Raw genomic sequence first — 14552 nt, 5'->3', positions numbered from 1 at the left:
CTTCAACTGTAGAGCTCTAACATCAAAGGGAAGGTACCTGGGGGCAAACTCCTCTGATATTTAAAATCGAATTACTTATGTAAATAATGACATGATGTTTGCAATTATTGCATAAACTAAGTAATAGCATGGAACTATTTTGGATGTATTAATCAATTTGAAAAATAATTTAATTTATTTCGTACTTTTTTTTAGGAATATATGTTCAGCAAAGTTGATTTTATTGTTTCAAATATCAAATTTAATAAATACGTGTCCCTTTCGACGACCTCTATCGTGCCGAACCTATTTTGTAAGCCGAGATTTGATTGGCTGTGAAGTAAAGTGCTCGTTGCCAATTGGGTACTTTCCCATCTGAATGTCTTCACAAGTTATTCATGGCGGAAACCAAACGTGTATGGGAGATAGTGGCACAAAAAAGAGTGGGATTTATTTAGGTTTTTGGTGAAATGACAATGCCGCATGTGAACTCTGGCGGCTCAGAAGACTTCTTTTCAAATGACGAAGTGAAAGTGTATAAAGATGAAGGGGAAGAGGAAAAGAGATCATCTGAAAATTTATCCGAAGACAAATTAGGCTTAGTAACGGAAACCGAAGAGGTTCGTAAAAATGTTGATTGAAATAATTACATCAATGGAGGAATTACCCTTTGATCTAACCATGTGATACGTTATACATCAACGAGGATATTTGCTGCAAATATAAGGGAATTTTGTTTTCTTTGCAGGGTAAAAATGGTAGTTTGGGGAACGGATACGACGGTGACAAAACAGAAAACGGGCGAGAAGATGGTAAGTTTTAATCATAATACATTTCCCTTTGATCTTTGTTAAGCAGTACACCGTTCTATTTTTATCTCATGATAATATTATGGTCGCTTTACGACTCTGTTATTTATTGTTTCGGTTAGTTATTATAAGAAAATGGAACCTCCTATTCAAAACGTTGTGTTGGTCAGTGAACTGTAAATTTATTTACTACTCGTAACAACAGTTTTATTCACTTGCACTTTTATTTATAAGATGATTCATAATTCAGGTTTTTGATTATGTTTACACTTCAGTTAATAGAGTCAAGTTTGATCCTCCAATTTTGAATTGTTTGGGAATGAACACCATTGGGTCAGATAAGCTTAGCTGACCAATGGTCATTGAGAGTGGAAGTTGTTTATTGTACAGATAATTAGATAATCAGATCACAGTCTGTCAGATTTGATTGAAATCACAACACATGTCAATTAAATATGTTAATTGTTTTGACAACAATATCCTTTCTGTCTAAAATCCATTATCTTTTGTTTTCACATACAAAAGGCATTTGATTCATTTAGTTTAAAAGTTAATGTGAGGGCAAACAAAACAACAGTTTTCCCATTCCTTTTAAACTGTTAAAATGTGGAATATTAAAAGAAGTGAAATTCTTACCAATAGATTACCAATGATACAGAAAAAAACTTAAATTGTTATTAACAATTTTGTGCTGATTGAGTCCAAATATTATATATATCTACATAACAGAAGTGTTTTATAGAAATATATTCCAGAAGACATTGATGAATGATCCATAGTTATATCGAAAAATTATAGACTAAAGCGCTTTGAATTGATATATATACAGATAGAAATATTTTATTGAAAAGTTTTGATAAACTTAAGAAAGTCTTTTTTTGTCATTTTACAAAATGTGCATGTTGGGTTCAATTTTAATAATTATCATATTATTACTGTTATCAAAGATTTGGACTTTCCTATGATCCCTGGAAAGTTGTTATCTTCAGTTTTAAATTTGAGAGGCAACTAGACAAAAACACTGTGAACAAAAGAAATAGTAAATATCTTTGGGTTTTTTGTTCAAAAAGAAGATATATTTCTATTGTTGGTTTGACAACTTTAAATTAATTATAAGTGTAACCAAGCTGAACATGCCCTCCAACCAAAGAATAATCCTTTATATACTGATGGATCTTAATACAAAAATTAGGTCTAAAATGGCTTTTTTGAGAACATCTTGAAAAAAGGTAAATTCCTTGGGGACATATAATAGTGACATTGTGTAATAAAATTATACAATTTTTAAACAAAAACATCTACATATTATTACAACACAATTCAGCCTTTCAATGGCCAGACAAAATCATTCAGTTTTTTTTTAATTAGGTGCAAAATTTGAAAAAAAATCTTTTCTTGAAAACCTAAAGTCTAATGTACTCATTCGAACAGCAATTTTTTATTTATGGTATGTTTATTCCTTTGATAAATCAAGTTAATTAATAAATTTCAAAAATTGTCTAACTTTCCAAAATTAGCCTTGTTATGAGCTGCTAAGGGACTGTGCTTTGGTGCATCTGAAACTTGTTTGTTTACAATAATCTGTATTCTGTCATCATAATGTAGTCATGTAGATGTTGACAATGGGCGGACTTCATTTACTGCCATTGTTTCTGAGGGTATATGATTAAGTTGTCAACAGTAATTGACAGATGTTTACATTCAACTGGTACTGACAGTCTGCTTCAGAAGACTTCAAAATATGATGTTCAAATTCCATACAAAATTTGTAGACAAAACTTTTCTAACAAATAAAGCGAATAAAAGGAGATTTTGGCTAAACAGCAAAACAAAAATAACACAATAATTAGCAAAAAACATAAAAAAAAAATTTGGCAGTTGATATGTACAGTTTGCAAATTTCAGTGGTTAGGAAACCAGGCAGTTGTCTCAGAAAAATACAATTCATATATATATATAAACACAAAGCTGAAAACACAAATCTTGAATTAGGAACCAAACTGAATTCTCTCTGTATGTAAGTAATTGTTTGAGACATCAATCAACTTTTTAATGAACCAGTCTATCCCAATTTGAAGAACTTTATCTCTACTTTCACAAATTTTGAATAGAAAAGTTTAAAATTCATAAGCATTGTCAGACTAAGCATTAATCATGGGATTTTGGACTTTAGGGCTTCTAAAGCATTTTTCACTCCAGTTCTAAGTTGGATGTTGGTTTTGAGGACTGTGTCATGCAGTGTCATCTGCATGTAACTCAATTATTTTTCATACTGCCTTTGTTTTGCTTTGTCAAAGTTTTTAGCTTCTAATTATTTTGAAGAAAAAAATCATTTAATCTTGTGAACCACAACATCAGCAACAATCGTTTGAAAGAATATCATGGGTTTATGTTGGTTGCTATTCCAACCAATAAGGAATGGTCTTATTTAAGATTTTGGCAAGTTTAATTTTAAGATATTCACTTAAATGACTGCAGGGACTTTCTCAAAATAAGCTACTTTCAAACAAAGAAGAGTAAAAGTTTTTACTTCCCAAGATTTTAGTTTTTCTTGCATTGGTGAGTAGGGGAGCACCTTATTGGAACACTGATATGTATTGATCTATAGTTTTCTTGTAGTACTGGGGTTTGTTGACAGTGGTCTAAGTAGGTCATTTGCAGTGCTCACTATATAAAAATAAGGAGATGTGGTATGATTGCCAATGAGACAACTATCCACCCAAGTTCGAATGAAGTGGATGTAATCAAGTAGCCTGTCAACACTGATGTTGTGAGTTCAAACCCACTTGTGGCAACATGCATTGGAATCTGATCTTAATTAACTAGGATTGCCAGTTTTCTTGCAGCTGGTTGTTGATTCTCTCAGTTTACTCCGTCTTCCTCCACCGATACAAACTCCCATCATGATAAAACCTTGAGTACTGATAGTGGCTAAAAACAAGTATCAATAATTTAAACACGTTCAGTCTTCCATCCATCACCCTGGACCATGGTTTTAACTGAATTTGTCATTTAAAGGATTTTAGCTTATAGGCTTTGTGGCACTTCATTCTTGCATCCAGTCTTCACCTAACAATGTCCAACAGTCAAATACTTAGCAGCTTTCCATCAATTTGAATTCTTCAATTTTGATTCAAGCATGTGTAATAATCATAGTTTTATATGTATTAAAGGAAAAGTCTAGGAAAACAATGTGACCCATTGATCATTAAATTCAACGTTTTTGCCATGGCCATTATTGAAATGTGTGCAATTTCTCAAGAATTCACAGTGAGTTGCAGCTCTGGATCAGGAACATATATTTTGACTAAATATATATTGTTAGATATACTGTTCCAAGTCTGGATATTTGATTTATTTTGCATTTTTAAATTATTTCCCCTGCAGATTTAGATTTTTCATTAATTTTAAAGAAGTCAAAAAGTACATTTTGAATAAACGGCATTCATTAAAGAGAATTAACAAAATATACTGGACTAGACCATGCTTTGTAGATGATGTAAGCCATTCTGCCATAAGAAAAGCTAGGATATGTGATTATGTATACTGACATTGCATTATTTAGGCTATCATCACCAGAGACATATTAATATGACCATTTCAACTTTCCAGCTTGTTTAACAAAGTAATTTTGGCATGCAACATGTTTGACATGTTAATATTTCTTTGTTTGATATGATCCATGACCTAGTTTGAGTATCTCATTCATAGTGAAGGGAACAAGATGTAATTTGGAAATTCTGTGAAGAAATGCCATTTTTTTCTGAAAGGCCAAAACATTTATAGTTGTGTTTCCTGCCAACCTGCCTAGCATAAGTTTTCATGCTTTTTCTTACAAATTTTATGGCATTTTTGGTAAAGCTCAGTTAAAAGAAGATACATTTTACCTACCTACCCATCCTATTTGTTCTGCCAGGAGGCAAGTTTCAAGTTAATTTATGAAGTATATTATTTAGCCTTCATAAGAAAAAATATGTAGGACCAGCAATGGATATATATAGTCTAAGTTAAAGAAAACTGTTTTAGAAATTTTACATGGACAATATATAGGAAACAAGATATATATTCTCAACATTTTATATTGACTGTATTTGTTATGTTGAATGAAGCATGTTGGGGCATAATCCTGTTACTTCTTCCTACATTTTATTGCCTGGTCGTCATTTCAAAATTTATACTGATCTTACATTTGAGAAAATATGCCTGATGTCAAGAGCTGTATATGCTCATAGCTTATGCAATCATTTAATGTCTCCATAATGTTCTGCCACCAAAAAAGGATAATTGACTATTCATAGTAACTTTATTGAAGAAAATTGAGAATGAAATGTCTTCAGTCAGGCTTTTTTGTTTTAAAGTCTTAAATGGCTATATATGCATCCTGTTTGCATGTGATGTCTGTCTGCCTGTCTGGCTCACAGTCCATCCATTTACTGTGCTACATCAGTGGTCACTATTGAATGTGGATAGATTTGGAACATCACTTGCAATGTCAATATAAAATTATAAATACTTGAAAATTTCAAGCAAAGTTACAATATTGTTTCTGGTTAGGGTTACATGTAGAGTTAAATGTAATCCTGTAAGCTTGTTAGCACATTAAAAATCTGACTCAGAGTGTCAGTCTAGTACAAAGCACGGTTCATGCTTATTTCAGCATGTCCGCATGTCATCGGGGTTTTCACTGGGTTGTCTGATGTATACTCATTAATTCAACATCTTTATTTTATAATATACATTTTGATAAATGAACATTAAATTAGCATAATATTTTCTATTTAAATTTATAGATGAATGCAATAATACTTTCTTACTGTTCCTTTTTTGTGGATTTCTGAGCGCCATTATTTATATTTGTATCTAAAACATTAGCAGGCCGGATTTGTCTTCAATCAGTTTATCTGATTTGCCATCTAGTTGAAGGTCTCTAAATAAAATCAGAGATTTTTCTTAGATTTGTCGGAGTGTCTTAAAAAAAACACCCAGCTTTTTAAACAAAAGTTAAAGTTGAAACATAAAACAGGAGCGCAAAAACAATTGTGAAGTATGTACCAACTTCAAAACAATATTTGTCATTCTTGCCTCCGGAAGTAAGACAGCAGGCCAACATATGCATATCACAGATGATTATAATTATAAAGAGCCACTTAAGCCTCTTATAAAATCCTTTTATATCTTTATTCTATTGGTAAAGTTTGCTTTTGACCAGAGTTATTGTTCTTATTTTCTTTAAAAATCAGTATGTTTCAAGACAATAATAAAGTACAATTCCACTTGACCAGACATTTGGAAATGTAGGCAATGCTGATGTTCTTATATCTGGATCAACTGGAATCAGTCCAATGCATTGTTGTATGCTTCTACAAAGGGACACTGTCCATGCTATTAAAGGGAGTTGGGAAGTGCAAAAAAACAAACATCCTAAAGCAATTTATAGATCATAATTTCTTAAATTTCAAATAATTGGTCAAGCTGTACATTTATGACCTGCAAAAGCGCTTGAGATTAAGGTCAGTCTGTATACTTAAATCAAAGCTTTTCCTGACGGACCTGTTAAAACGTTGAATTTACAATGTACTGGTAATACTAACAGGCCGAGATAGCAAGACTTTGTTTTGAACCCCCTTCATGTATATCTATGCTTATTCCTTCATACAAGGGAAGTTCAAAAGGAAGCTGGTTGCTGTCTGTTATATTTGTTTTGTCATAAATCAATCTGTTTTTGTTTTTGTTTGAATCGGTCCACATTTTGTCATATCTTGGCCTTTTATAGCTAACTGTACAATTTGGGTTTTTCTTGTGGAAGGATGCGCTGTGAACCAAAGGTTCCAATCAAGGCGATTGGACTCTGTTGGAGCTAATCTCATTGGCAATCATATCAAATCTCCTCATTTTGTATTCACTGTACTGGACTTCACAATTACTATATCTCCTTCTAGCCAATAGAACCTTAGCCACGTCATAAGACAACCAATCAGAATAGATATGATTTAAGTACACAATGTAATAATTTCAAGATGACATGAATATGTAAAGTAACATATAGCTTTGCACTGTGAAGCAAAACAAAAATATTGGTATATAAGAAACAACTTGGCCAATATGCACTTAACATATCATTGCCATTTATGTTAAATGTTTATTTGCTCCTGTGAGGCTCGTTTATTTATGTTAAAATTCAATTTTGTTTTAGATCATTTATAAATATTTTATTTTAAAGATTTAATTAATTTCATCATGTGATTATAGTGTTTACTGAGCGTAACACATTTCTTAGCAAGTAATAACTATGAAATCAGTCAACAGAAAAATATATATGTAGTATACTTGAACAATGGATTTAATATACATTGATTTTTGTGTGTCATCATGTAATGAGAGTATTGCTGAAGAAAAAAAATCTATTCAGATGTTATAAAACCTGCTAAAAAGTTTAAATGAGATCACTTTTCAAATATAGAAGAAAAGGGTTTAGAAGACTCAGAAGGCAATACTTCATTTCTCATTTTATTTGCTTTCTTGGCAAAAACATTTTATAGACATGATGTTAGGTACAGATCACTTCAATTTTTCTTCCAAATTTTTAAATAATCTCTATAAAGTAAAAGGAGGTTGATTGGTCAGATAAAAACCATTCTAGTGCAAAGATTCCTGTTTTTTATTTCATTCTCTATCCCCTGGTTCATGTGAGGACACATTTTGAATGTAATATGGCTTCTAGGATATAGGTCAATTGAAGAATCATGGTCAGTAATTAGATCAAAGAAGACATGATTATAAAGTCATTAAAACAAGTATTAAATTATGAATATTTATAATTCATGAGGAAATTTGTGTGGCTACATCAGTACCCCTCTGGTGAAAGGTGAAAGATCAAAGGTCTTGACACTGTGACATAAATGACCTTAGGTCAATTGTACCATTGTGAAATATAAGGACATTGTTAATATCCTACACCTTATTAATAAAGATACTGATTTAATGACTAATGTAAACCTCTTCCTTAATATTTAACATGTACACATTACAATGTACACAATTTATATAGCTCCTTATATGTAATACATGCCTTAGATGATTCTACTAAACTAAACCTACACAAGTCATTTTAAAAGGGAAATTTTGTTCTTTCTCACAATTATATGTTGAAAAGTAAAAGTACAGAGTTTTAACCATTAAAAGTTTTTGCTGCTTGGTTGATTCTTATGTTTGATGCCAGAGGACTATCACAAGCTATGTACGTTAGTACTTTAGCACCAGGATGTACATATGAATATTGGTTTAGAGAAATCAGCATTGATCATACAACTCAAGACAAAGCTCATCTAGTACAAAGTCATTGAAGGCATACATGTATACTGCTGCTGCTCCTGCAGGTTTGGTTCTATATGGGCACTATGGCTTCTTCCACCAATAAAAACTGACTGCTGCTGCTAAAAGTGGAGTTAAACACCAACAATCAATCGATCAATTTAAACACCAACAATCAATCGATCAATTTAAACACCAACAATTAATCGATCAATCATACAGCCAATAGTGCTGAAAGTGGTGTTAAACACCAACAATCAATCGATCAATCATACAGCCAATAGTGCTGAAAGTGGCTTAAACACCAACAATCAATCGATCAATCATACAGCCAATAGTGCTGAAAGTGGCTTAAACACCAATAATTAATGATCATATATTACTGGTGATAAACATTAACAAATAATAATCCTAACTGTCACCTAGGCACCCAAAGTTTGTTTCAGTTAGTCTATAAAAGGAGACCTTGAGAGCCAATGATTTTAACTGACCGTGACCTCATTTTAACATTTCAGTGGTCCTGAGAACAGTATATCTAATATACATGTTCCTGAGTGGTCAGATAAAGTTATCAGGATAGGATCTGCTGGACTACCTCAGTGGTCAACAATATTTGGTTATTGAGTTGTGACAAGTTTATGTCTGTCTGACATAAAGGGTCTTGACCTCATTTTCATGCCTCCTGATGTTAGGCAGGCTCCTGGAAATATGTCAGAATTATCATCAAAATTAGTCTGACATCCATTCTAGTGGGTGGATAAATATTGGTAACTCACCTGTCCAAATGGCTGGTAAACAAAAATGGGAGATCCCATATTGTGAAACCAAACTAAATTAGTAAATATTTCATTGTCACCATCATTTTGATTTCACCTTAAATATTGTACCTGCTTACATTTTATTTTTAAATTTTATTATGACGAACACAGCAAAATTCTATGAAACATTGCGATTTTGTGTTTTTTTCTTCTGAACATGTGCTATACAGGCTGGATGCGGACTTGAATACTGAACTAGTTTTGGGGAAAACAGGCATTTTTCTGGATTTTTACCAATAACAGATTTTTCCCCAAAATTTGACTAAATGTTTGAATGTTTTTGGTTGATTTTGGTGAAGGTACAGTTTATAGGATTAGATTTTGTTCTTCACAATATCTACTTGTAATATGTGAATAGTTTAACTAAAGTATTTGTCTCCCTATAATATGTCATGTGACCTTGACATTAAATGATCCATTGTGCAGTTTAAGTTTCAGAAATATGTGACAATGTCATTAGTGCATTACAAGACCAAGATATTAACAGTTGCAATAACTATTGTGGTCTCATGGTACCTTGCTGCTTAAAGTTTAGGAGGTTGCAGTTTGATCCCTGGCAGTATTAAATCAAAGACTTGAATATTCAGATGCAGAGACAGATCTTGAAAAAGGCCCACCCAGCAATCTTGGGAGTTTTTTCAATAAGAATAAAGAATATAGACTCTCAGTAAGATCTTTGTGTGCAGGTAGGGTTACATATCTTTCTGTAGACTGATATCTTGTAAACTATTAATTTTACATTCTCGTCCTAATATGCATGTTATATTTGCCACTGGATATTTAACACCGATCCATCCATCCAAATTTGGACTGATGAAAAAATTGATGAAGTAGACCTTTTTCAATGAACTGATCTTATCTTAAAAAATTTCTATGATGGAATCTGTTTCCAGTTGAGTAGATTTTGGTATGTTTAGGTATATATTGACCTTATAAGAACACAGTACTTTTATTACTACCTATTGGATTAAATAACTCACTAAGTAAATATGGAAATATCACTCATATGAGACAGATATAACTAAATAAGTGGACATGGTCATTCCATTTAAATATTTATCAGGTGTGGACATAGAATTTCAATAGAAATTTGATTGGGAAAATGAAGTCAGTATCAATAAAAAGGTAATTGTCAGGTGATACCAGGTAGATAGCACACCTTTCCTATTTGTTGACTCATGGTTTATTGTTCACATTATGGTACAAGATGGTGGAATGGAATTTTTAATTAATGAAATTGAAAAAAAGTTTAATGAAGGAATATTTGAGATTTTGATAGTTACCAAATGTCACGAAAATTTAGATTGAATTAAAAGTGGTATATTGTTCAATGTGGGACAATATATATTTCTTTGTTAGCTTTGGGATGAAAGCAGGTCATTTGTTTTTTCACCCTCTTTTTGCAGAGACAATTAAAAATTTACAAATTTAACCAATATTTATTTTAGAATTCTGCATCATTTTGAAATTTCTTTGTCCATGCAAAATCTTCGAGAAACGATAAACCTCTTTTCTTGAATAAGATAATTTAAAATGTGTATTCAATTTGTTGGTTAGGGAAAAAATTGTCATGTTTGTCAGTTAGTTTTCAGATGTATTTTTCAGATACATGTGCATAGTTTAGTTCATACAAAGCATGTACATTTTGAGGTAACAAGCTGCTTGAAATGATAGTATTTTCGTCAGGAGGCTAGTGATGTTTGTTGGTGTTTACATCAATTTTCCTCTCATAGAAGTCAGAGAAAACTATTGGTAAGGTAGATTTCATAGTGTCATTTATTATGATGGAATACTTATTGTCATGTCAAGATAAACGGGTCGAGTATTTTTATATGATATTATTGCTGCAGCCTACTACAACAATGAGCAATCTTATGTATTCATGTATACATGTATTAAGTAAAAGAAAGGATATTTTGAGTTTCATTATTAGATCCATTGACATATGAACATTCTGTGGGATCAATGTTTGGTCTATTAAGGTCAAACTGTGATGTGTATCAACATACCATCGTTAAGTACCTATTAATTAAAAATGTCTCTGTGTGGCAGATAACCGTCCTGTCAGTGATATGCACCCGAGAAAAAAAATTGTATTGAAGAGGTTACTAAATAATTTGTAAGCTTTCAATTGATCGAGATAAAGTAATGATTGGACCTTTTTCTTGTGTATCTTTGTCTGGGGGTGATATTGTTTACCTTAGGTGGATAATAAAGAACAATGTCACAGGTTATGTTGGTATATATGATCCCCTTGGTCTCATTCATCGGGTGACTGGTCAAAGTAAAAAACCTCATATTGTTGTAACTTTAAACCTTACTTTGCAAATGGAAGTTTAAAAGATGATCAAGTTTCTTGTAATGTTTATTTTGTTAATAGTTTTTACTGGTTATTGACTAAAATTTGATATTTCGTGTTGGACTTGAAATGTTTGAGTAAATAGCTTAGGCCGCTAACAGTTCTGTATTCTCAAATATTTAGCATTTAATTCATTGGCATTTTCAAGTTTTCTTTCTGCAATCTTGTTATTGGGTCTGCAAATGTATTTATGTGGAGCTATAAATACTCTCCTGTGTATATGAGAGATATAGGGACCCATTTTGGTAAGACATTTTCTACTCAGGTTTAGATAAATTAGGACAAGGCCTTCATAAATTTATCTGAACTTCTTAACAAATATGAATTGCAAAATAAAAGGAAATGAATCAAAACAGTTTCTCTTCCAATTTTTCAAGCCAAAAAAAGGTGAGTTATAAAGGGAAAATGCCAAAATTTTAATTACTCTTGATCAGAAATTTTGATATTTAAAAGATATGTAATATGAAATTTTAACCATGATGAATAAATAAGCATATTGAAAAAAAAAAAAAAAATCATAAAAATAAATCAGCTGATGAAGAAAAAAAAAATAACTAGTCTAAGTGCAAGTTTTAAGGACTTCTTAAGTTTGTTTATTGCTTAATATCAAAATCACTATAAAAAAGGAAGTCACCCAATCATAGCGTGTGACTGTATCATGTAGAATTGGAGGACTATGTTTAGAAAGTGTACTATGTGACATACAGGATAATGGTCCATTGATTAAGTATTGTTAACTTATAATTAAGGTGGAGATGCACGAAGCTTATTGTTTATTTCCTCTCTAAACAATGGCCAACACCTAAGATCAATATAACTACACTGAGCACAACATGGTACAAGGGCTAGAAGTCTATTTCAGAATCTCAAGATCTAGGAAATCATGTCATGATCCGTCGGATGATCACTTTCTGTCTTGTCCTTTCCTTGTTCCTGGTCATAGTTAAAAAGAGCAAAAAAACATCCAGGCTTTATTTGATCGGTCAAAATGAAAGAAGCGGCAGCTTGTTTTTTACTGCCTGACAATAATTTAATGTTTATAATGGATCTCTCTTTAAATGGTAAGGGATTGGCATGGAATATTTACTTGCATGAAAATTTATGATGTGGATCATTTATATTTGCGCTTTGTGTGTTTGGACTTTGAACAAAGATTTTTTTCTCGGTAAAATTTAAACAAACCAATTTCATTACAGTATATTCAAATGATGTGTATAGGATATACAAAAAGGTGCATTTATAATATGTTTATTTGAAAAAATAATAATAAATATTACAAATTTCATCGATTTTTAATGTACTTACTCATATAAAGATTTTGTCATGCCTGGTTAAATTTTTGTTATGCTTAATTTTCAAAATTTTCTAGTGATTTTAAACATACAACATACAACAGATGTAATAAATCAAAAATATAAGGAGCTTACAATCACCTTCATTTCATGACATCACATGTACATTTTTTACTCAATAAGTCGGCATTCATCATTTCATGGCGGTTACAGGTCATAACATATTGTATAGATACCTGTCTATTGTTGAAAACTGTATGTGTGGACTCTTAGATGTCATTTGGTTATATTTTTTTGTTGGGTTGCTGTCATATTCAACTCTCATTTACGTTTACCCCACATCCCCTGTTATTTATACTAGGTTCTGTTATTAATTTTCAAATGTGTTCATATAAGACTTAATTTTGTTTATAATTTTTATTGTTTGAAGATTTTACTTTGAAATTTTATGTTTCATGATTTTTAAAAAGTTTTATCTGTACACTGTATGTAAACTTGTGTTTTTAAAATATTTTTTTGTTTGTAGTCTTTAAATGTTTGGAGTTAATATTATAAAGAAAAAGAGATGTGGGGTATTCATCAATGTGACAGTAACAAAACATGATAAAAAGACAAGCCTTCATTGTCTATAACATTGGTTAGAGCTTTATCTTATTCAGTTGATAGACGAACAAGATCGACAAAAGGTCTATTCACATCATTTAGACTATTTCAATACTAGAAGAGAATGTTTCAATAGTGCCAAGTCAATAAACTCTTTAAATACACATGTAAGTAAAACTTAATGCTGGATATCTGCCAATGTACCAGCAACCCAACAACACAACAAGGCAAAAATTTATATTGAGCTCTGGTCGGGAATTTGTTTTGGTTGGATTGGGAAATACTCTTTTTTATGCCCCCGCCGTAGCAGAGGGGCATTAAGTTTTACCCTTGTTCGTTTGTACGTCCCAAAGTTGGTTTCAGTTCTCTAACTTAAGTTTGCCTCCATCAAATGTTATGAAACTTATACAAAATGCTTATTACAACAAAACACAGATCAAGTTTGAATTTTGGTGGCATCACTTTAACCATTCTTGAGTTATGCCCCTTTACAAATGGAAAAATTGCTGAATTATTTGTTTCAGTTCTCTAACTATAGTTTGCCACAACCAAATGTTTTGAAACTTATACACAATGCTTATTACAACAAAACACAGATCAAGTTTGAATTTTGGTGGCATCACTTTAACCATTCTTGAGTTATGCCCCTTTACAAATGGAAAAATTGCTGAATTATTTGTTTCCGTTCTCTAACTATAGTTTGCCACAACCAAATGTTTTGAAACTTATACACAATGCTTATTACCACAAAATACAGATCAAGTTTAAATTTTGGTGGTGTCACTTTAACCGCTCTGGAGTTATGCTCCTTTACAAATGGAAAAATTGCTGAATTTTTCGTTTCTGTTCTCTAACTTAAGTTTGCCTCAACCAAATGTTATGAAACTTCTACACAATACTTATTACCACAAAACTCAGATCAAGTACAAATTTGGGTAGCATCACTTTTCCCGTTCTTCAGTTATGTACCTTTATAACTTTATATGATATGCAAGCGGGGGCATCATCTGTGTCCCATGGACTCGTTCCCCTTTTATTTTAAATTAAGAATTTGTTTCATGTGACATATGCTTATACTTTTATTCTGTTTGCTTCTCTGGACATATTTGATCACACAGTTAAAAGATTATTTTTGTCTTGCATAAGATGAGCATAAGTTTAAAAGCTTATCTACTAATTTTTTTTCACATTGTTTTAAAATCACAAATATTTTATTAATACTGACCAAACGATTTAATGCGTGCTCGTACATGAAAATGAAGCACAGGTCTATTGTCATTAAATTAAGATTTCCTTCATCAACACAGCAAGGAAATCAATATACAGGTACTAATTAAAGAGACCAAGTGATCAATATTACCTGGCTATGTCACATCAAAAG

At 31.7% G+C, this 14552-nt stretch overlaps 1 protein-coding gene across 5 annotated transcripts in view; it reads left to right on the top strand.

Annotated features, from left to right (window-relative positions):
• Positions 1 to 351: 351 nt before the first annotated feature.
• The window catches only part of LOC127708677 (protein pangolin, isoforms A/H/I/S-like), a 65967-nt gene continuing 51766 nt past the window's right edge, over positions 352 to 14552 (top strand). For all 5 annotated transcript variants that reach the window (XM_052213783.1, XM_052213782.1, XM_052213788.1 and 2 more), the window contains exons 1-2: positions 352 to 599; positions 728 to 791. In XM_052213783.1, coding sequence (XP_052069743.1) covers positions 450 to 599; positions 728 to 791 — 214 coding nt within the window. In that variant the 5' untranslated portion in view covers positions 352 to 449. The remainder of the gene's footprint in view (positions 600 to 727; positions 792 to 14552) is intronic.

This window comes from Mytilus californianus, unplaced genomic scaffold (genome assembly GCF_021869535.1).
Source record: "Mytilus californianus isolate M0D057914Y unplaced genomic scaffold, xbMytCali1.0.p SCAF_7, whole genome shotgun sequence".
In the NCBI taxonomy this organism is placed as follows: Eukaryota; Metazoa; Mollusca; class Bivalvia; order Mytilida; family Mytilidae; genus Mytilus; species Mytilus californianus.
The sequence above is the reverse complement of the archived record's forward strand: the minus strand, read 5'-3'. Positions and strand labels throughout refer to the sequence as shown.